Source organism: Cupressus sempervirens, chromosome 8 (genome assembly GCF_028749045.1).
Source record: "Cupressus sempervirens isolate cs-2001-9-10 chromosome 8, ASM2874904v1, whole genome shotgun sequence".
In the NCBI taxonomy this organism is placed as follows: domain Eukaryota; kingdom Viridiplantae; phylum Streptophyta; class Pinopsida; order Cupressales; family Cupressaceae; genus Cupressus; species Cupressus sempervirens.
The window spans coordinates 6805781-6830229 of record NC_143125.1 but is presented as its reverse complement, the minus strand read 5'-3'; the positions used below and the strand labels follow the sequence as shown (position 1 = coordinate 6830229).

Genomic DNA, 24449 nt, shown 5'->3' with positions numbered 1-24449 from the left:
TAGACCCTGTATATATTTCGTATGTATCAAGATAGAGGATTAAAATTAATAGCCGAAAAATATACAAAATCATAGTGCAGTGGATATATCTCAAACCTACTATTAATTTGGTACTCTAAAATTTGTTGTGCATATAGATTATCTTCGCCCGAGTTACTGAATCTGGAGAGCTTGTTGGCATCTTAAAAAATGTTCAGCAATTTCATTTATATTACTAGCAAGCAGGTTGAAGAAACATTGAACTTAGCTACTCCTAGCTGAGAATTTTTTATTGTCATGCTTAGGGGACATCTAAATTGTCTTGTAATAGAGAATACATGTCTACGGGCTCGTTTCAATTGATAAATAAAGTGGAAAAATTGAAAGATTGGTAACTGTTATCAGTGGTATGCCTTAAACATTCGAACTCTAAAGATAACTATTTTTTTGATGTCGTGGATGTGAAATAATTAAGAGATAATTTTATTCAGTTGGAAACTATATAGGTGGAACTGTCGATTCTCAAAAGCCATTTTGGCTTATCCAAGAACTGTGAAATATTTAAGAAGGTGATAGACAAGAAGTTTTGGAATTGATTATTATAATTGTTTGAGAGCTTTGGGGTGTCGTGGGAACAAATAACATTGTTGTGCGGGTAAAAGAAAATATTAATGTACATACTTGACGGGGAAGGAACTATGTGTATGTAACGGCTGAATCAATAATAGCCATGTGTTCCCAGAGGTAACGCTCCTGGCAGAAGTTAATTTGATAGGAAGTGTGGAATCAATTGTGTAAGGCTCCTTGCTGAGAGTTATTTTTTCTTAACAATAGAGATGCAATCGACTAACATATGAACTACCAAAACAGAAGGAACATATGTGCACAAAGTGATCTCAATAAGTCATTAAAGTTGTTATTGTTGTTGTGGTGTATATGCTTGAAGTATGAGTTTCAATTATTGACATCGTTTGGTATTCCATCATTGATTAACAAGTATGGTGAATTATCTACATTCAAAAACATTTCTGTAGCAACCATCATGGGGAACTTGCAAGTCATCGATTGAGAATAAATCATCACTGAAACTATGGACTCAAATACTCAAGATGCCATTTAATACCTTTAAAAAGTATTTTCCCAGCGATACAGAGAAATAATTTTGGTCATGCAAAAAAAGAGAAATTTTTGAGAAGTGCTTCAAAGATTGTGAACAACGATTTAATTCTACAGGAGTTACAGTTTGACGGAAATTTCCCATTCATCTCAACAAACCGAAGGTGACTGGCTTCCTTGTCGTTATAATAGTTTGAATTTTCCATCAGCAGGTGTAATTTCAAAATCTGATGCAAGTTCATTTGAAATGGTGCCGAGTGATGGGCAAAACTATTGACTGAAACCATATTTTTCGTGAATTCGTATTTTATTTGTCTGATAGAGCTTGCAACCAGTATGGGATGAATGAAGAGAAGGCAGGTATTTTCGGGAAGGAGCAGTGTCATTTATATAGCCATATATTTGAACTTTCAACAATAGCAGTTACTCTTCTTTAGTGTCAGTGGTGATTATCTGGGCATCATAAGTCTCAATACTGGGCCCCATGAACTGTATGGAACAGATTAAAGTCCAAAATATTTGGGTTTGAACAATAATAATTGGTTGGAGGCTATAGTGAGATCCGATATCAGGGAGGTAAGTGCTTGAATGTTATTTCCATTGTTCTACAAATTACAGCTAGTATGGAAAACTGATAATGCAAACTGGGTTCGTTTATCCCTGCTTGGTGTGTGTCAGTCAAAGGAAGCAGTGGATTTCTACTCACATGGAGGGAAGATTGGTGTTGTCGTGGACTATCTGGATAATGAGAAGGTATTGGCTATAGCTGCAGCTATTTACAAACAGGCAAACATTTGGGTTGTTGATGACTTTTTTGTTGTGGAGGAGAATACTTTAGCCAACAAGAGCAAAGAGGCCAGCCCTGTAGCACTGCCAGATTTAGTTGGCCATTTGCATACTACAGTTTGAAGTTGTTGAACATTCTCATCAGAAGCACATTTCAAGGACAGAGTTGATCGATTGGATAGCTATAGGTGGGACCGGTAGTACAAGGATAGTGGATGCATCTTGGCATTGGTTGCAATCCTTTGGTCACTTGATTCCACGGTCTATATGTAATCAAACTAATTGACAAGATGTCATAGTGGTGAACCTTCAAGAAGGTGAAGTTTTTCATACCATATTCGTCAAGGGTTCTGTTATGAGGTTTTTACATCATCGCCCCAAAATTTTTGGGGACCCCCTTTTTCTGACAAGCCTTGGCAATTTTCGCAGATTTTTGGAATTTTTTCGGTTGCATTAGCAAGTTTTTCGGAGTTGTCCAAAAGTTTTCAATTTGAAAATTTTACACTTTGGACGCCTTCAGGCCAAGAGGGATGTGGTTGGATTTACTTTTTCACCTGGTGTGAAACTTGATTTTCCAGAAAATGTAATTTTATCCTTAGGCCAAACAAATTTCAAAAAACAATATTTTTCGATGGTTAGAACAATATTCGGCATGATAAATTTGCAAAATTTTGGACTTAAGACGGATTTTGGAAATTTGATCTAATTGTATAGACTTGAACATTTCCAAAATGAAATTTTTATTTTTTTTAGATTTAATTGTTTTGGAAAATCTTGAACTTTTCGATGAAAAAGGAAATTTTGATAGTGAAATTACAATTGGAAAGTCAGTTTTGGATGCTAGAAAAATTATTTATTTTGGTTAAAATTAAAATTGCATTGCAAAATTGAAAGTGGATTAAATTGCAAAATTTTATTAAATTGGTTGAAATATTGCCTAGAAGATTTTAAATGTTCAAAAGAAATTGGTAAACTAAAATTGAAAATCAATTTTGGCTTGCTAGAGTTGATTTTAATGATATTTTAATTGCTAAAAAGTTTTTAAATGAAAATTTTAGCATCTCCTAAGCTTTCCTTATTTTATTTTGCAATTTTTTATCACAACCAGCAATTAAATAAGTTAATTTCACTTTGAGCTAAGTAAATTTAGCATGGCGTTTAAATTTGGGTCAATACTAAGGATGCTAATTTAATTGTGTTCTCCTCCAAGGCAAGTCGGCCAGCTTGGAGAGACATGAAATTATGGTATAAGAGGGGCTCCCCACTCTTATCTCCTCATTCCACCTTCCTCCTCATGTGTTGGGCAATTTTTTCTTGAAGAGGTAATTTCCAGCCTAGGTGATTTTCTTGTTGGAGCAGATTTTTCTTGCTTGGCACCATTCTCCTTCTTCCAATTTGGATGAATTTCTACCCTAAGCGATTTGGGAGAAAATTTGAATATTTTCTCTTGCTTGGGCGATTTCTTAAAGTTTCGATTTTTGCTAGAGGCTGCGAATTTCTGCCCTAGATTTGGGCAATTTTATGTGGTAAAGGAGATACATGATCCAAGGTCTGATTTTTGGCAAATATACGGACAATTTCAAAAGGACAAAATTCTGATTTTTGCTAGGGCATCATTATTTGCAAGGAGGCTTGAAATTTCTGAGATCTGATCCAAATTTGAAGAAGGCCTAGTTATTGGTAAAGGCAAAATTAAGTTGCAATTCTATTCATTTTAGAGGTGAAGATTGTTAAAGGCGGATTCTATTCCTTGTTCTTGCTTGGTTTTGTTTCCCTTATATTCTTCTTACATTCATCATCATCCCATTGATAGGTTGAAGTTTGGAAAGATAAGTGTAGATTTCATGGTTGGACACTTGGCGAGGCAAAAATAAGCTAGACCACCCTAGGTTGAATTGGCAGATATAAGTGTAGTCCATCCTAAGGTAACGAAGAGACAGAAATAAGTGATAGTTCCACCCCTAGGTTGAAGGTTAGAGATTGATAAGTGTAGAGATAGGACTTGGCGAGGTAGAAATAAGTTAGATTCCATCGATAAAAAGAAGGTTGGAGATCGATAAGTGTAGTCCATATCATTTAGAACGGAAGGGCAAAAATAAGTGTTTAGGATGGTAGATGTTAGTGCAAGCAAGAACCCAAAGGGAATGAATAGCAAAAAAGACAAGGAAGACATGATGCCTAAGACCATCTTTTTCTCGAAAGTGAGGAGAATAAGTGATACAAATATCAGTACCGTGAACATGATACATTTAAAAGACAAACTAAAGGAAGGACAATCCCCCATGGCAAAGAAAATCTACAAAAGCGAAATTGTACATGTAGCGGCCTTCCCTCCTACCTTGCCTTGTCCAAAATTGGTAATGGAGTGTGCGTCTTGGTTTGATATTGTTACCAACTCCATTTTTGATTAAGGGAAGAGAGTATTGGCCAACATCAGCGGACAAGTGATCGAAGAAGCATTTAATATTCCCCAATATAAAAGCATGACAGTGGTAATGATGGATCAAGCGGCTAAGCTATTTCAGGATAATCAGGAGGCTTACTTCATTCACCTAAATCAAAATTGGTTGCACGAAGGCAAGAAGGGAGTTACCAGATCATCAAGGCTCACCGTGTCAGATTTCAAATCAAAATATCACGATCTCATTATGCTTCTCAGCCGGATCATGGGCTTAGCTCAAGGTATGCAATTTGAGAACAAAATGTATTATTTTATTGATGAAATTGAAAATGGAAAAAGAAGATTTGATTGGACTAGGATTATAAGCGAGAATTTAGAGTTGCAACTTAGGACTGTGCAAAATCAAAAGCAATTCTATATGGGGGTCCTACCCCTTTTATTTGATTTAGAAGCAATGAAAATGGATGAGTGAATTTCAAAGAAGAGCAAATTTGGAGGAAGTGATTTGAAAGTATTTGAGGCTAGAGACCAAAGGGATAATTCAAGTGGGCAAGAGGAGAACGTCAATGAGATGGAATTTAGATCAAGATTGGATGAGTTGAGGAAGGTCGCCATCAAAAAGAAACATTTGAACACTCTTGCCTCCCTCAATGCCTTCATGGGATACGTGAAAGAATATGAGAAAGATCATGAGAAAACACTACAAGCAACAAGCAACATGATGAATTCCGCTGAGCTCAAGATGAAACATACACTTTGCCCTCCTATGAAGGAAGTCAACGACAAGCTAGCGAAGTTCATTGCTCTGGCTAAAAAGATGAAAGAAAAGGGTTGAACTGTATTAAAAGATCATTTGATGTAAGCCCAAGTGGCAAATTCTCCTTCTTCTTGGGTAGGATAGGTGTTTGATTCTAATTGGCTACCATTTTGGTGCCTTCTCATCGGTTGCCACTTTTCCTTTTTCTATTGGCCCATTGATGAGGCGGCATCTTCTCATTGGCCAATGGGGTGGCAACCCTAATTAGGGTTTCTAGGATCCAATCTAGATCGTTGGTTTTGCCTCTTAAGCTCTACCGCTAGTTGTAATTTTGGCCTCTATATAAAGCCATTTGCTCTCATTTGTAAAGGGTCAGAGAAAATTGTTGCTAAGATAATACCAAAATTGCCTTTCTTTATCATTGTTGTGACTTGCATGGTGATTAAGAACATTTGGTGTTATTGCATGGTTTCTACTTCCAAATAGTTAGAATTAGATTTCATTTGAAGTTGTTAAAATAGATCTCATTTTGGAGAAAGTTGCTAAGTAAGAGTAAGAGTAGATGGATAGTTGCATGGTGATATTAGTGGATGTTTGATAAGGATCTATAAACTAGGCCACTAGCCTCCTAGCGGCTTGTTAGGAAGCCCTGTGTGGTAATCTAGTCATTTTCCCTTGAATCATTGCATCTATGGAGGTAGAGCCGCTGATTAACTTTCATCAGAGTCGATCCCCGTCCATTTGCTAATCTTTACATTCATAATAGGAGTACAGCAGTGAGTAGTTTAGTATTTGGAGCATTGAGGAAGGAAGTAAGGAGACGCATCGTTGGTAAACACACCCCCACCATCACCACCATCGAGATTATCTAGCACTCATATATTTTACAGACCCATCATCATCACCATCATCCCATAATCCAAGTCATCCTTGAATGAACAATGTAAGGCCACCTAGGTGATTACCAGCAAATCACATCGATAACTGAATTAGTATCCACAGGTGTAAAGAACATTAGAGTTTTTCTCATGTCTTCATGAGTATTAACTTTTCAAGAGAGGGATTGAGTGTTTGACATTCCATGTCAAGTATTCAATTGCTATATGTTATGTAGTGGTACAAAACTAACATCAACAAGTTCTTACAGATTTTTGTGGATGAATTGATGTGCAAGGAAAGAATAGATTATATGTTCAGTAATATAACAACAGGTAGTGCTAGGAGGGCACATTAATTCTTCAGATTAAACATACTAGCTATAATGGGCACCCTAGAAATGCCCAAAAATTGAACCAACTGCTGATAGGAATTTAAACAAATAATTTGCATCCAACTCTTAATTTCTCCGTTAAATGTTAAACCCTCTTTATGGCTCCGGAAATAAAATGTTTGTTTATTTTAATGTCTTTGCATAGATTTCAAACCACATAACATGAACAAGAAGGAATTTATAATAATATGCAAATTGAAGATTGAACTACTGCTGAAATAATATTGATTTTCAAGCTAATAAAATCAGATACATAGTAGACTTTTCAACTCACTAATTACTCCAACATTATAACACAATGTTCCAGTAATCACTTCCCATCTTGCTCCTATAGTAACATGAATAGTGTCGTGCTACAATGACGTGAATAGTATCACACTACAATAACGTGAATAGTGTTGCACTACAGTGCTGCTACAATAAAATTTGCCTTCAATCAATGAACCTCATAAAATCATCCCTTCAGAATGGCATAAACATCGAACAAGAAGCGGGAATGATATAAGCAAACACCCTAGCCAAGTTCATTGCTCTGGCTAAAAAGATGAAAGAAAAGGGTTGAACTGTATTAAAAGATCATTTGATGTAAGCCCAAGTGGCAAATTCTCCTTCTTCTTGGGTAGGATAGGTGTTTGATTCTGATTGGCTACCATTTTGGTGCCTTCTCATCGGTTGCCACTTTTCCTTTTTTTATTGGTCCATTGATGAGGTGGCGTCTTCTCATTGGCCAATGGTGTGGCAACCCTAATTAGGGTTTCTAGGATCCAATATGGATTGTTGGTTTTGCCTCTTAAGCTCTACCGCTAGTTGTAATTTTGGCCTCTATATAAGGCCATTTGCGCTCATTTGTAAAAGGTCGGAGAAAATTGTTGCTAAGATAATACCAAAATTGCCTTTCTTTATCATTGTTGTGACTTGCATGATGATTAAGAACATTTGGTGTTATTGCATGGTTTCTACTTCCAAATAGTTAGAATTAGATTTCATTTGAAGTTGTTAAAATAGATCTCATTTTGGAGAAAGTTGCTAAGTAAGAGTAAGAGTAGATGGATAGTTGCATGGTGATATTAGTGGATGTTTGATAGGGATCTATAAACTAGGCCACTAGCCTCCTAGCGGCTTGTTAGGAAGCCCTGTGTGGTAATCTAGTCATTTTCCCTTGAATCATTGCATCTATGGAGGTAGAGCCGCTGATTAACTTTCATCAGAGTCGATCCCCGTCCATTTGCTAATCTTTACATTCATAATAGGAGTACAGCAATGAGTAGTTTAGTATTTGGAGCATTGAGGAAGGAAGTAAGGAGACGCATCGTTGGTAAACACACCCCCACCATCACCACCATCGACATTATCTGACACTCATATATTTTACAAACCCATCATCATCACCATCATCCTTGAATGAACAACGTAAGGCCACCTAGGTGATTACCAGCAAATCACATCGATAACTGAATTAGTATCCACAGGTGTAAGGAACATTAGAGTTTTTCTCATGTCTTCATGAGTATTAACTTTTCAAGAGAGGGATTGAGTGTTTGACATTCCATGTCAAGTATTCAATTGCTATATGTTATGTAGTGGTACAAAACTAACATCAACAAGTTCTTACAAATTTTTGTGGATGAAATGATGTGCAAGGAAAGAATAGATTATATGTTCAGTAATATAACAACAGGTAGTGCTAGGAGGGCACATTAATTCTTCGGATTAAACATACTAGCTATAATGGGCACCCTAGAAATGCCCAAAAATTGAACCAACTGCTGATAGGAATTTAATCAAATAATTTGCATCCAACTCTTAATTTCTCCGTTAAATGTTAAACCCTCTTTATGGCTCCGGAAATAAAATGTTTGTTTATTTTAACGTCTTTGCATAGATTTCAAACCACATAACATGAACAAGAAGGAATTTATAATAATATGCAAATTGAAGATTGAACTACTGCTGAAATAATATTGATTTTCAAGCTAATAAAATCAGATACATAGTAGACTTTTCAACTCACTAATTACTCCAACATTATAACACAATGTTCCAGTAATGACTTCCCATCTTGCTCCTATAGTAACATGAATAGTGTCATGCTACAATGACGTGAATAGTGTCACACTACAATAACGTGAATAGTGTTGCACTACAGTGCTGCTACAATAAAATCTGCCTTCAATCAGTGAACCTCATAAAATCATCCCTTCAGAATGGCATAAACATCGAACAAGAAGCGGGAATGATATAAGCAAACACCCTAGCCAAGTTCATTGCTCTGGCTAAAAAGATGAAAGAAATAGGTTGAACTGTATTAAAAGATCATTTGATGTAAGCCCAAGTGGCAAATTCTCCTTCTTCTTGTGTAGGATAGGTGTTTGATTCTGATTGGCTACCATTTTGGTGCCTTCTCATCGGTTGCCACTTTTCCTTTTTTTATTGGTCCATTGATGAGGTGGCGTCTTCTCATTGGCCAATGGGGTGGCAACCCTAATTAGGGTTTCTAGGATCCAATCTGGATCGTTGGTTTTGCCTCTTAAGCTCTACCACTAGTTGTAATTTTGGCCTCTATATAAGGCCATTTGCTCTCATTTGTAAAGGGTCGGAGAAAATTGTTGCTAAGATAATACCAAAATTGTCTTTCTTTATCATTGTTGTGACTTGCATGGTGATTAAGAACATTTGGTGTTATTGCATAGTTTCTACTTCCAAATAGTTAGAATTAGATTTCATTTGAAGTTGTTAAAATAGATCTCATTTTGGAGAAAGTTGCTAAATAAGAGTAAGAGTAGATGGATAGTTGCATGGTGATATTAGTGGATGTTTGATAGGGATCTATAAACTAGGCCACTAGCCTCCTAGCGGCTTGTTAGGAAGCCCTGTGTGGTAATCTAGTCATTTTCCCTTGAATCATTGCATCTATGGAGGTAGAGCCACTGATTAACTTTCATCAGAGTCAATCCCCGTCCATTTGCTAATCTTTACATTCATAATAGGAGTACAGCAGTGAGTAGTTTAGTATTTGGAGCATTGAGGAAGGAAGTAAGGAGACGCATCGTTGGTAAACACACCCCCACCATCACCACCATCGACATTATCTAGCACTCATATATTTTACAGACCCATCATCATCACCATCATCCCATAATCCAAGTCATCCTTGAATGAACAACGTAAGGCCACCTAGGTGATTACCAGCAAATCACATCGATAACTGAATTAGTATCCACAAGTGTAAGGAACATTAGAGTTTTTCTCATGTCTTCATGAGTATTAACTTTTCAAGAGAGGGATTGAGTGTTTGACATTCCATGTCAAGTATTCAATTGCTATATGTTATGTAGCGGTACAAAACTAACATCAACAAGTTTTTACAGATTTTTGTGGATAAAATGATGTGCAAGGAAAGAATACATTATATGTTCAGTAATATAACAACAGGTAGTGCTAGGAGGGCACATTAATTCTTCAGACTAAACATACTAGCTATAATGGGCACCCTAGAAATGCCCAAAAATTGAACCAACTGCTGATAGGAATTTAATCAAATAATTTGCATCCAACTCTTAATTTCTCCGTTAAATGTTAAACCCTCTTTATGGCTCCGGAAATAAAATGTTTGTTTATTTTAATGTCTTTGCATAGATTTCAAATCACATAACATGAACAAGAAGGAATTTATAATAATATGCAAATTGAAGATTGAACTACTGCTGAAATAATATTGATTTTCAAGCTAATAAAATCAGATACATAGTAGACTTTTCAACTCACTAATTACTCCAACATTATAACACAATGTTCCAATAATGACTTCCCATCTTGCTCCTATAGTAACATGAATAGTTTCATGCTACAATGACGTGAATAGTGTCACACTACAATAACGTGAATAGTGTTGCACTACAGTGCTGCTACAATAAAATCTGCCTTCAATCAATGAACCTCATAAAATCATCCCTTCAGAATGGCATAAACATCGGACAAGAAACGGGAATGATATAAGCAAACACCAAATCCGCCCGTTGCTGGAAATGCACCCAATCTGCCTGTTAATGAAGCTGATAGCAATGAATTGCAAAGGCCAAACCTCAAGGGAATGACGTCTAGAATGTCACAAATGCCAAGACCGGATCATTAACATCCTCTAATGCCAAGAACAAATCTCAACTCACACATCAATTTTCTTCTCACATTCAACCTCCCAAATGAAGCCACTAATGCTCCCTTTTATTCTTTCTTCAAGAGTCAATTCAACTCACATGAGTAATGTGCGATAAAAGATGTGCAATATAAAACATATTAAAATAATCACTTATGTCTCCCTTAGGCGCTTCTTTTTGATTTGCACACATTCCCATAAAATTTAATATTAAAGTAACACTTTATTATTTCACAACTAAATTAAATGTTACTTTAATAATACTCCAAGCATTAAAATATATTAGCTATCGAACTCTAAATAGCACGAGTAATAGCTCATCAGAAAGCTTTCGCCAAGTAGTATCAAATTCATTCACCAAAACTAGCCTCCCCTATGTCCTGCTAACTTACTAAAAATAGTAAGTATACCTAAGACTAAGTAAATCAACTCAATTTTGGCCCAAACTGGAGATGACTAGGCCAAAACACTCTAAGATCCCTTTAAACCCTTTGTTAGCCCTCGGGACCATGTAGAACTAGGCTAACGTACACTCACTTGGTCGGCTACTAAAGTGGGGTCATTACAGTCCGCCCCCCTTGAAATTGCTTGTCCTCAAGCAATCTCAGTCCAGCCTGCTAAATAACCTACTCACTCTCTCATTTAGCATCCTCCTTCGGCAGGTCTTTCCATTTGACCAAATACCCTTTCACTATCCTAGTTCTAAGTTTCCTCTCTCGAGTGTCCAAAATCGCCTCAAGTACCAACACGAGCTTCCCCTCCTCATCCAAAGGGGGTAAATCTATAGAAGGAACTACACCCTAACCAATGGCTTTCTTAAGCCTCGACACATGAAATACATTTTGCACTCAACTGCCCTCTGAAAGCTCAAGCTCGTAGGCGACTTCACCCACTTTGCAAATCACCCTGTAGGGACCATAAACTCTAGGCTTCAGCTTCTTCGCTCCGCTCCTCTTGAGCGATGACTGCCTATATGGCTGTAACCTCAAATACACCATATCCCCTACCTCGAAACTATGCTCTACCCTATGTTGATCAGCATACGACTTCTATTGATTTTGAGCCAGTTGATTGTTCTCCTTAAGCACCCTTAGGATATCCTAACTATCCTGCAATAGGTCTTTGGCTTTGGGCACTCGACTATTCCCCAAAACTAAATCCATGAAGCTAGGTGCTTCATATCCATACAATGCCATAAATGGAGTCATCCTGATGGTCATGTGATATGTGATATTGTAACAATACTCCCCCATGTATAACCACTAGACCCACGCTCTCTGTTGCACAGTCACATAGTTCCGCAAATAGCCTTCCACTCATTTATTTACTATCTTCGTCTGCCCATCTGTCTAAGGATGGTAATTTGTACTAGGTGTAAGATTTGTACCACACAGCCTGAACAACTCCTGACGAAAGGCGCTCATGAACTTGCTATCCCTGTCACTAACAATAAATCTCGGTATCCCATGCAACTTGAAAACCTCTCTAAAGAATAAATCTGCCACCTAAGTTGTTGTATAAGTAGAAGGAATAGCAAAGAAGTGAGCAAACTTTGCCAATCTGTCTACCACCACATAAATACAATCTCTTCCGTGCACTCGTGGTAAACCAGTGATGAAGTTTATAGAAATACTTTCCCATTTCCTATCCGAAATGGACAAGGGCTATAGTAAAACTGTAGGAAACGTGTGCTCTCCCTTATTCTACTGACAAACTGCACACTCCTTGACATACCTCTGAAAATAGTCCTTAAGCCCTCTCCATGAGAACTGCTCTCAAATTTGCCTATAGGTCTTCAAAACTCGTGGATGCCCACTTGTAGGTGCATCATGAAATGCCCTCAAAACCTCCTCTCTAACTGTGATGTAGGGATCAAATAAACCCTGTCCTCAAATCTGATCAACCCATCCAACAATGCATACCTATCATCCTAAATGGTGCCCGCCACTATCCCAGAAGCCCAATCATCTCCTGCCTAGTCCACTGCAATTCGATCTCTCCAATCTCCTAGAACCTCTACCAAAGCATATAAGTGAGGTCTCCAAGATAAAGCATCACACACCACATTTTTCTTACCTTTGACAAACTCTATATCAAAGTCATAAGCCTGCAATTTATTAACCCATTTCTGTTGCTAGTCATTAAGATCACGTTGGCTCATGAAGTATTTAATACTATTGTGATCAGTTTTGATCACAAAACGCCCACCTACTAAATATGATCAGAATGTGACCAATGCATGCATTATGGCCAACATTTCCCTGTCGTAGATAGAATAACTCCTCTCAACTCCTCGGAGCTTCCTACTCTCGAATGCAATGGGGTGTCTCTCTTGTATCAATACTGCTCCTATCCCATCTCCTGAAACATCACATTGAAGCTCAAATGGCTTCGTGAAATCAAATAGAGCTAGAACCGGACAAGATAATATCACCTATTTGAAGTGGTCAAAACATCTCTATGCTACTTATGTCCATGTAAAGGCTCCTTTCTTGGTAAGATTTGTCAAAGGTGCAACAATCTGTGACAATCTCGTAACGAACCTCCTGTAAAAACCACATAAACCAAAGAACCCCTTAAGTTGTGTGAGATTTGTGGGAGTAGGCCAATCCACAATAGCTCTAATCTTTTCAGGATCAACCCGAACACCATCGTCACCAATGATATGTTCAAGGTAAAGGAGCTTGGTTATGCCAAACTTGCATTTTGATTCCTTGGCATACAATGAGTCTCTATCCAGAATAGATAACACCTACTCCAGATGTTGAAAGTGCTCCTCCTAGGTCTTACTGAAGACTAAGATGTCACCAAAAAAGACCAAGACGAATCTCCTCAATTGCCCCTTGAACACCTGGTTTATACAACTCTAAAATGTGGCAAGTGCATTGGTTAGCCCAAATGGCATAACCATAAAACTCGAAGTGGCCATAGTGACATCGAAAGGTTGTCTTCTCGATGTCCTCTACTCTCATCCTGATTTGGTGGTATCCAAATCATAAATCAATTTTGGTGAAGCGTGCACCATGCTACTCATCAATCCTAGGAATGGAATACTTGTTTTTTATTGTTTTCTTATTCAGTGCGTTGTAATCAATGCACATGCGCATCGTCCCATCCTTTTTCACTAGAAATACTAGTGAAGCAAAAGGACTTTTGCTAGACCTGATATGCCCCATCTTCAGTAGCTCCTTAATTGCCTTCTCTATCTCATCCTTGTATTTCTTAGAATGACGAGAGGGGGTAATCATGACTGGTTTGGCTCCCTCCTCGAACTCAATAACATGCTCCATTCCCCTGTCAAGAGGAACCCCATGTGGGATATCGCCAAATACTTTGGCATGCTTGTCAAGTATCCCTTGGATATCTGGTGGATGACTCTTTACCTATGGCTCCTATGGAGTTGGCATAATGAAACATTTTGTTGCCCACTCTATGTCGTTATACCAAAAAAGTCTTCGCATTCTCCTTAGGGAGACTAGTCTACAACTCCCATCCGAAAGTCTCTACATACAACAGTTCTTCCCTCATGCTGAAATCTCATCTCCAATTTTGCTAGGTTGAGTATGAACTCAATTAGCGAGGCCATCCATGTCATGTCGAGGATGACATCATAGTCTCCCATGTCTACTACATAGAACTCATCCTCCAACTCATAGCCATCTCCAAACCTAATGTGAAGATTAGATATCTTCAGAGTGCATGATAATTTGTCACCATTAGCTACCATCACTCTAAACCCAGCATGTTCCTCAATCTATAAACCTCTCGTGGCTACCAATCGTGCATCTATAAAGTTATGTGTAGCCCCCCGATGTCAACGAGAGAGATCACTTTTTGCCCCTAGATAGTACCCCTGACCCTAAATGTGATTGCCTTTTGAGCCCCTACAATCGTGCCAATGACCTATCATCCTTAGGAATGATATTCTCCTCTAGAGTGCTACTCTCATTCAAATCAGAGTGTTGATCCTCCCCCTCTGACTGTGACTCCTCCACTGAAAAATACTCCATTTGATTTGCCTTAGTCTTAAGAGGGCACTTATGAGATAAGTCCCAAGGCTCTCTATAATGAAAACACAACTTCTTCCTCCTCAACTCATTCAGGGTGTCATTATCCAACTTCTATTATCCCCTTTTGGCTGTGCATCTTGGCAAAAAGGTTTTTTGTCCTTATCCTTATCCTTCTTCGTATGTGAATCCCTAGGCCAAAATCTGCTCTTAAAAGAAAATGCTAAGTCACGAGCCTTCTTGGTGGCCTCCTGTGATGTAGCCGGGTCATGCCCTTTGACCCAAACCCTTAAGGGATCTGAGAATGCATCCATAAATAGCACTACTGATCTCCTCTTTGAAATATTTGTAACCAACACAGCTAACCTTCGAAATTTACTAATGTATGTCTAAATTGATCCCCACTACTTGAGCTGTGCCAACTCTTTAAACTGTAACTTAGGGTCTTTGGTATCAAATCTCTCTATGAGTCTCTTAGTGAACTCCTCATAAGATGTGATCTAATTATGCCCCAAGGTTACCATGCCATGGTGCCACCACTCATGCATTGGACCATCCAAATGAATATCCGCATACTTGATAGCCTTCTCCTCAGGCATAAGATTCAGTTGGAAATATGTATCTACCTTTTGCAACCAAGCTTGTGCAATCATCTTTCTCAACTCAAAGTTTTGATTCCTCCATCCTGCTCTAGGCATGTGTCTCATCCTCATGTCCATATAATCTCTAAGGGAAATATACGCCTGAAACTTTGGTCCACTAGCCTCCCAATCCCTCCTGAACTGATCCTGTAACATGGTAATCTACGGTTCGTTTACTAGTTGAACCGGATCTTTGGGTGGAAAGGTGGGTAGAAGAGGTCTCGAGCTCGTTGTCTGAGTTGGCGTGCAACCTGTCTAAAGTTATCAACCTCATTCCCATTGTTGCCATGTCCATTATTATTACCATTAATGTTACTCTCAGGACCATTCTTGTTGCCTCAGCCTCCATTAGCATTGTTTGCATCACCTAGATTAATATTGATGCCCATCTGTCTAGCCATAAGCTGCAACATCATATCCATTCTCCTAGTTTGCTCCAATTGCATATGTTGCTCCTCTAACGTACCCAATAACCGTCTGAACATTACCTACTCCTGATCTGGACCAGTATTCCTGCTTCCGCCTAATCCTGTATTCTTGTCATCTCAATCACCCATACCGTTGTCTTGTTCAAAAAATATCTCCTCTGTGTCTGTATAACTGGATTCTATGTCCACTTGCACAGATGAACTAGATTGCTCGCTCTGTGCGTCCAAATCTTTGTTGTCTTCTTCTAGTATGGCAAAAGTAAATGGCTCTGTCGCATGCTCAAACATACATTCTTAACCTGTTTTATTTTTGACTTTACTATTTTGACATTTCGTCAAACACTTTTCCCTCTATCTGGCTGTTCCAAATTCCCTGTAAGGCCTCTAGAGAATGGCAGGACTTCAAGCTCTAATAACACTATAATGGGCACCCTAGAAATGCCCAAAAACTGAACCAATTGCTGATAGGAATTTAGTCAAATAATTTGCATCCAACTCTTAATTTCTCCATTAAATGTTAAACCCTCTTTATGGCTCCGAAAATAAAATGTTTGTTTGTTTTAATGTCTTTGCATAGATTTCAAACCACATAACATGAACAAGAAGGAATTTATAATAATATGCAAATTGAAGATTGAACTACTGCTGAAATAATATTGATTTTCAAACTAATAAAATCAGATACATAGCAGACTTTTCAACTCACTAATTACTCCAGCACTATAACACAATGTTCCAGTAATGACTTCCCATCTTGCTGCTACAATAACATGAATAGTGTCGTGCTACAGTGACATGAATAGTATCATGCTACAGTAACGTGAATAGTGCTTCGCTACAGTGCTGCTACAATAAAATCTGCCTTCAATCAATGAACCTCATAAAATCATCCCTTCAAAATGGCATAAACATCAGACAAGAATCGAGAATGATATGAACAAACACCCAATCCACCTGTAGCTGGAAATGCACCCAGTCTGCCTGTTAATGAAGCTAATAGCAATGAATTCCAAAGGCTAAACCCCAAGGGAATGACGTCTAAAATGTCACAAATGCCAAGAACGGATCATAGACGTCCTCTAATGCCAAGAATGGATCTGCAACTCACACATCAATTTTCTTCTCATATTCAACCTCCCAAATGAAGCCACTAACGCTCCCTTTTATTCTTTCTCCAAGAGTCAATTCAACTCACATTGAACAATGTAAGATAAAAGATGTGCAATATAAAACGTATTAAAATAATCACTTATGTCTCCCTTAGGCCCCCCTTTTTGATTTGCACACATTCCCATAAAATTTAATATTAAAGTAAAACTTTAATATTTTACAACTAAATTTAAAAGTTATTTTAATAATACTTCAGGCATTAAAATATATTAGCTATCGGACTCTGAATAGCACAAGTGATAGCTCGTCAGAAAGCTCTCACCGAGTAGTATCAAATTCAATCACCAAAACTAGCCTCCCCTGTGTCCTACTCACTTACTAAAAATAATAAGTATACCAACTTCATTTTGACCCAAACTGGATATAACTAGGCCAGAACACTCTAAGATCCCTTTAAACCCTTTGTTAGCCCTTGGGACCATGTAAAACTAGGCTAACGCACACACACTTGGTCGACTGCTAAAGTGGGGACATTTCACTAGCAAATTAAACAACTGGAAAAGTTCTAAGAGATTCATTACAATAGGGGTGTTCTTATAGTCCTGCACTTAACATATATCTCTGGACACAAGTTTTTCAAGACTTATTTTACAAGTACTTAAGTGTGCATCAAAACTCCATAGCTATGTTTAGACAACTACCAAAATTTATTGTTAAGGGCAAGGAAAAGATCCTTCGAGAAAAACTCCATAGTATGGAAAAAAAACTTGCATATCTACCTCAAACAAAGTATGGATTACTTTGCAATTTGGAAGCAATTGAGAACTGTTTGTCCACAATAGAACAGTTAGGTTCTAAGAGTGAACAAGTGATCATCCTTCTTGTTATGACTCCTTTGCTTAAGCCAATGTTGTCGAGACATTCTAATAGGGAGGTGAGACTAGCAATGACTCAATGCATTGTTTGTGTTATGAGGATAACAGCGCCACGTGATCCATATAATAGGGAAATGATGAAAGAAGTATCCCAATTGTAGATAGCTTTCAAGGATTGAGTGATATTTATAATCCATTATATGGTAAGGTAATTCAAATTTTAGAATCAGTTGCAAGACATAGAGCTTGTGTGATTATGTTAGATTTTGGTTGTGAAGCTTAATTCTTGATATGTTCCATCAGTTTTCAATTACCATTAAAAGGAACCAAAAGAGAAATGTTTTATCCCTTATACAGTCCATAATGTCCTTGATTATTGAAGACAGTGAAAATGATTCACAACACATATTATCTATCATATTGACTGATCTAAAACAAATACATGTTACTTCTTTTGGTGCTTGTAACTTGGTTACCAATATCATCAAACAGTGTGAGCAAAAATTGAAATCATTCTTAACAAGGTGCAAGGTTGAAGAAGATTTGTCCAACCTATAGAGGGGGATGAAAAGAAAGACAAAAATCAGTCATATGGGTAGCTTTACAAGGATGAAGCTAATGGTATTATGACGAACCACATGGCTGAAAGCTACACAATTATGGATCAGCCACCTTGAAATTTGGTGGAGTCTCCATGCATTATGACTTCATGTCCATTGGATGATGACTATAGGATTGATGAAGCATCTTTTCGATCAGTTTTTTGTGTAGCAACGATGGAGGGAATTCATTGGGATATTTATTCTTATGATGATAACACTTGCAGCCAGTGTACTGTTGATTGAATTAAGCATTGTAATCCACTTTTTGAGATGGATGCTGATTTGGTATGGGAGAGTCCACTATTTGAGTTTGATGATGGAACAACTTTTGATATTGATTAAGAGTCACAAATTGATACTGATTGCAGCCAGAAGGTGACTGATTTATTATATTTCACAGAGGGGCATAATGCTGATTACAAATCAGCCTTGGATAGTAACTTGGCTAAGAATATGGCCAAGGAGCATAGAGGGAGAGAGGATATTGTTGATGGGTATGCATTGATTAATTCATCTCCTCATTTATCTAGTGCCTACAGTTACTCTACCGTCACAGATGTTGTGCATGATGATAGTTCTTGGGTTGTTACACTTACCTTAATGAAGGAGGAAACCATATCCTGCTTGCTTCTTCATTACAGTTACAATCTCAACATACATGTCAGAGCAGTTTATTTTGGGCATTCTACTTTTTTCTAGGATGGAGTGACAGGATATTCGAGACAGTTGGGAAGGTGGATGACCTTTTTGTTTGTGGGACCCAGAGGGATCAGTCAGATGGTCAGTACTATTTAAAGGAGCTGGTTAGCATGATGTTGAGATTCCATCTCTATTTAACTCTAGCAGTGCTTTTAATCTCAACCAGAGTGAGGTTCTCGATTCGATTGAGGATTTTCTCACATATGATCGTAGCACATGACCTGTTGATTCAATAGATTATGCACATGGAGTTATCCACGATCTTGATATTAGTATGACTGATGCATTGTTTTGGAGAATTGATGAGCAACTTCACAATTCAAGGCATGTTATTTGTATCAGAATGGTTTGGCGGTTTGGTAGAGCAACTTCCTTGAGATTGGTAGGGGACCCCGGTATTAGTTTGTGGACTCATTATTGCTTGAGGTCAAGCAATCTCGAGGAGGGAGGACTTATAATGTCCCCTTTTCAGGGCATTAGGAATTCCAAAGTTAAATTCATAAAATATTAAATTTGTCTGGTAAGATCTTAAACCAAATTTATAAAATGGGTCAATTTAATATTATAGAGGGATTTAAAAGGGGTGACAAAGAAGGAAAGAGATGAAGGAGAGAAAGGAAGCTAAAGAGTTACATGTTGGACCTTTAAAAGATGGATGAGGAGCTCATGTGGACATGCTTGGATTTGAGATTGATTTTTTTGTTTCTCTTTGGAGAACACAAGGAAGCTTCAGCTTCTATTCAAGATCTGAGGAGGCAAATCCTCTGGTTCTTCTTGGTGGATTGTATGTAGCCCCGATTCATCATCTATGGTGAATTCGCAACGGAGTTCATAGTTGTATTTAGGTTCATTTCTGATTATCCAATCTGACTGTTGTCACTATTTATACGATTGGATTGTTATTGTATCGTTGGTTTATAATGCAATAACGAATTCTAGAGTTTTTGTTGGTTATTTACTGATTAATGTTGTTGATTATTTACTGGTTACTCGAAGGTCATTGTATAAGTTCTTGTTTAAGATTCTGAAATTTATTGGAGGAAAAATTAGAGAGAATATCCGGGTAGGATATTACAGTTGGCTATTTACAGGCAAGCAGATTCCTTCTGTGTTATTGCTTATTAATGTTATTCCTTGAACCAGTGCAAAAAAGTTCATGTCTACTTATAGAGTTTGCATAGAATTTCATGATTTGAATAAAAGAATGAAGAGGATCGAATTCAATGTCATGCCTTTTTGTTGTCATTATCATTCTATGTATTGTATATAAGAATGAGAATATTGGAGTCTTTATCTGCCAATCAATTCAAAGTCGGCAATAGCACTAAGAATCCACACAAGAATATAAGAATTCTGAGTCATTGACTTGCAGATCAAATACAAATCTGCATTAGTAGTTGTGCATTGACTTGCAGATCAAATACAAATCTGCATTAGTAGTTGTGCATTATATCTCAGAAAGGAAGATGAAAATCAATGTCATGAATATCATTATGAATCTGCATATCAGTTATGAGTCTGTACATCAGTTATAAATCTGTACATTGGACATGAATTTTTATATCAGTTATGAATTTGCATATCAGCTGTGAACCTGTATTTCAGTTATCATTTTGCACTGCAGTCAACAAAAAATCTTTAGTAATGCATGGTAGGAATGAGTCCCTAGTCTTTGATCATAAAGCCTAAACTATTCTTGCACGAAAGTTGCCTCCTATGCTGAGTAAAGCATTTACTTAATCTGTATAGCAAAGATTATGACAGACATCTGTAGACTCTGAATTTTCAATATTATCTGCATATGAAGGTTAATCTAATTGGAATATTTGTATCTTAGGAAAGTGGGATTACACCTATCTGTAGTGATAAACTTGAAAATTCTATAATACTGTAAATATTCATGAATGATCCTTCAATGGATCAAAACAGATCAATATACAAATATGACAGCATATCATCAATATGAATGATGCATCATCTTACATGGATTATTGGATAAAACCCTGATAATAAAGTTTATAAAAACAAGAATTTGAAACATAACAGCAACAGGGTGAAACTAGACCTTCAACTTTTTTCAAGAGGTTTCCGTTTTCATATCCTAGGGAGCAAAACAGAATGAAAGAATTATAATCAATCATAACTAAAAAAGATAACAGCTAAGGTCTATTGGGAAGGGACTTTCCTTGGTTTGTTGACCGTTAAGAACCATATATGCTAACAGTTGCTAGTAAGGTCACCGTTCCATAAGGTCGTAAGACTATTATTGCCTGAAATGGACAGGAATTCTGAGATGGATTGTACAGAGTAGTGAATATGGCAACACAAAGTACAGAATTGTATTTTATGAATGAAGTACAGTGCTGTGCAATAAGCATGCAACCATCAGTCACATGAACCAGGAGTGCACATCTAGTCAAGAAGGTCATACTTGTAGGTGTGGAGTCTAGAGGGTGTTACCGACTAAGATTGATGTAGTTTTTCAAATCTAGTGACTCAAGTGGCAATTAGATCAAGCCCAGTTTCTACACCTCTTGTGTAGGGCCAGGCCACTTCTGAAAGGAAGTTGTGTGTGATACCAACGGTCAATGGGTGGAGGGTAAAACCTCTGATGATGCTCTCCATCACTTAGGACGACATTAAAAATTCAAATCTACCAAAATGCGAAGATACCAATGCTGGTCGGGTGCGGGGTGCTGATGTGCGGATGCATGGATTTTTTGGGGTGCTGATATATATATATATATATATATATATATATATATATATATATATATATATATATATATAATGTATGCAAAGAAATGCAAGAAATATACAAAAATAAATCATTCCATGGCAATTAGCATATTCAAATTGAAATAACAGTAATGTCTAATTAGTAAATTACTCGGGTTCAAGATTCCGATGCAATTCGAATTACAAAATCAAAACATAGTTCGTGGTTCAATGTTGATCAATCACGAGTCGAGGCTCAAGATTCACAAATTAAATTCAGTGATCATAAGGATTCTCAAAAAAATCCACATTCTCAAACAAGATGATTTGCAAGTTCATTTGAACCAAATGAGAAGAGACCCCAGCTGTAAACAAGATGAGAGGAATGAGCAATGAATGGCCTATATTAGGGCCGTTTTAGGGTTTTGGGGTAAAAAGGATACAAAATATAATTAAAAAACAAAAAAAACACATGTTATATGGTGTCACTTAAGTGACTTGGTGCCTAAAAATTGCGGATGCTCCGTAGATTCACATGGATGTTTCCCAAGCATCCTGCGAGAACCCGCAAGCAGACTCCACGCATCCTGCCCACCTCCCCCGCGCATCCTTGTGCATCCGCACCAGCATCTAGGTAAAACATGCACACACCGGTATCTTAGGCAAAATGAATCAAAGCACAGTTCCTCTCTTCTCCCTCTATGCTATCACCTAAATGAAATTAGTTAATTATGTTACTCAGCTATATTTCGATTCATATGAATCAACTATAGACTTTACTTATATTCTTGTTCATGTGAAGGCAAATTCCTTTATAGATGGTTTATTTCCACTTAGGTAGGTGACTCAGTTATGGAAAATATTAGTTTATGAGTGAAAGAGAAACAGTTTCTTTACCATACATATGATAGAATAATGAAATTCTTATTTTAAATGAATGAGAGAAAATGTTTAAAATTTCTTTTGTTATAATTTAGCATGTTACAATATATATTGTATGTGTACAACCTTGACTAGTCTTAGCCTCATTGTTTTGAGACCATGGCTTTCTAGGCCTCCTTGGCTTAGACGTGATGTCCAGTCTTATACAAGATTATATCATCCAACTCCTCTAGGTTCGAAGTGTCGATCTCCTATAAAGCTCGAAGCTTGATGCTGTACTATAACCTATAATTGTTAATAATGCAAAGGTTCTGATGATTTAGAGGTTGGACTTTCCATTTGTAGATTTTCACAGAGTATATCATTGTCTCTCACTTCAGTGTTTGTTTCTATTCCATTTCTCCTCCTTTTCTATATTTGGCCTATTTATTAAGTACTGTTGTTATAGTAGAATGCAGCTAAATTTTAGTTAGACCTCAAAACTTCACAACACTCTCGCTGTTAAAATGAATAAGAAATCGCTTCGTATTTCCTTTCAATTCATTTAAGATAAGAAGAAGTATGAGAAGATGATTAGATGATTGATCTAACGTTAAGATATTTTGGAAAGTCCTTAATTATATCTGTTTTTTGTGAGCTCTTGATCTGATTTTATAATATCCCAACAGTCACATTTGTATTATACTTCGTTCACATTTACACGTGAATAGAAATTGTTAGCGGGTTAGGAGATATGATCTTTGCATTCTATCATATTCTCAAGCAGTATGCTACAACTACTTAGTCTGAATTCTTCAGGAAGATGGAATGGAGCTAATACAGTTCAGTAGTTCCAGCTAATCTAATTGTTTGGCACCAAATAGACTGTTACAAGGTAACAGTCAAATTTTACTAATATTAAACTTAAGGGATTAGTCAGTAGTTATTGGATAGTTCCTTTCCAGGTAGTACTAAAAGTGAGCAGCAAACAGTTCAACATTTTGTATTACATTAACATTGTAGGGAATAAAATGGTTGAAGGATAATATACCCTGTCCTCCACGGCTTGAGAAATGTTTATGCTGAGGGGAATGTGAACGAAGCGTATATGGCTACCTCTTATGAATATCAGTGGGAGTTTTTTCTCTACGCCCTGCAAACACAGCATGGCTAATCAAATTATATTAATTTAAAACTAAGATTTAAAATAAAGAAAGGGATAGTAATACCTGGACATCCTCAACCACGGAATCCTTTATTATAACGCTGCAATGAGAAGAAAAGCAAGAAATGTTGTGGGAAAGAGAGGTGATAAAGCGAGAGAGAGGGGGGAGGAAGAAGGGTGAATTACTTGATGGCGTCATCGCAGTCGTCGAGCAAGCCTCTGACACAAGTATCATTCCGCAATTCGACTAAGATGTGGCTTCCCACGAGTGCCTGAACGGCGCACACGAGCGATCTTTCCGATCTTCTTGCCTTGTTGCGCATTCCCATTCTCCTCTCCCTCTCCGTCTCCCTGCTAATTCTTCCCGCTCAGTGTTTTCACTTCGCAAGGGTTTCCCGCCATTCATTCTCCGCTTAGTTTAAAGGGAGGGAAAAAAAGAAAAAAAAACTGTTTACATAATTAATGTATATAAAATATAAAGTTTAGATAGATATTTTTAATAAATATTTTATAAGGAAATAAAAGGTTGATTTTGTAATTTTATTATGGTTTATAATATATAGACATGTCAATATAGTTGTATGTTAAATTGTATAAATATTCAAGTCAAGTTCTATAAAAAAGTCTTCAATTTTAATTTAAATATCTTTAAAATGGATACATTATAGTGGTAAATATCACCGGTCAATAAGAAACAAAAATAAATAAATAGTATTTACAAAATAAAACATAAAATAATAAATTACAAAACATTACAAATATAACTTAATATTTTTAAAATGCACTCAAAAAAATTGTTGAAAATGAGGTGAAAACATAAGTCAATTAGAGAGGACTAGTAAAATTAAAATATAATATTACAACTTTGAGTTTTTAAGTGA

The 24449-nt window shown here is 37.0% G+C and overlaps 1 protein-coding gene across 1 annotated transcript in view; it reads right to left on the bottom strand.

Annotated features, from left to right (window-relative positions):
• LOC149541288 (uncharacterized) overlaps positions 1–23986 on the bottom strand; it is a 45177-nt gene extending 21191 nt beyond the window's left edge. Inside the window, exons 1-3 of the mRNA XM_089796584.1 lie at positions 23755–23986; positions 23633–23669; positions 23455–23556 (exon numbers count right to left, since the gene is read on the bottom strand). Coding sequence (XP_089652710.1) covers positions 23455–23556; positions 23633–23669; positions 23755–23897 — 282 coding nt within the window. The 5' untranslated portion in view covers positions 23898–23986. The remainder of the gene's footprint in view (positions 1–23454; positions 23557–23632; positions 23670–23754) is intronic.
• Between the last annotated feature and the right edge of the window lie 463 nt (positions 23987–24449).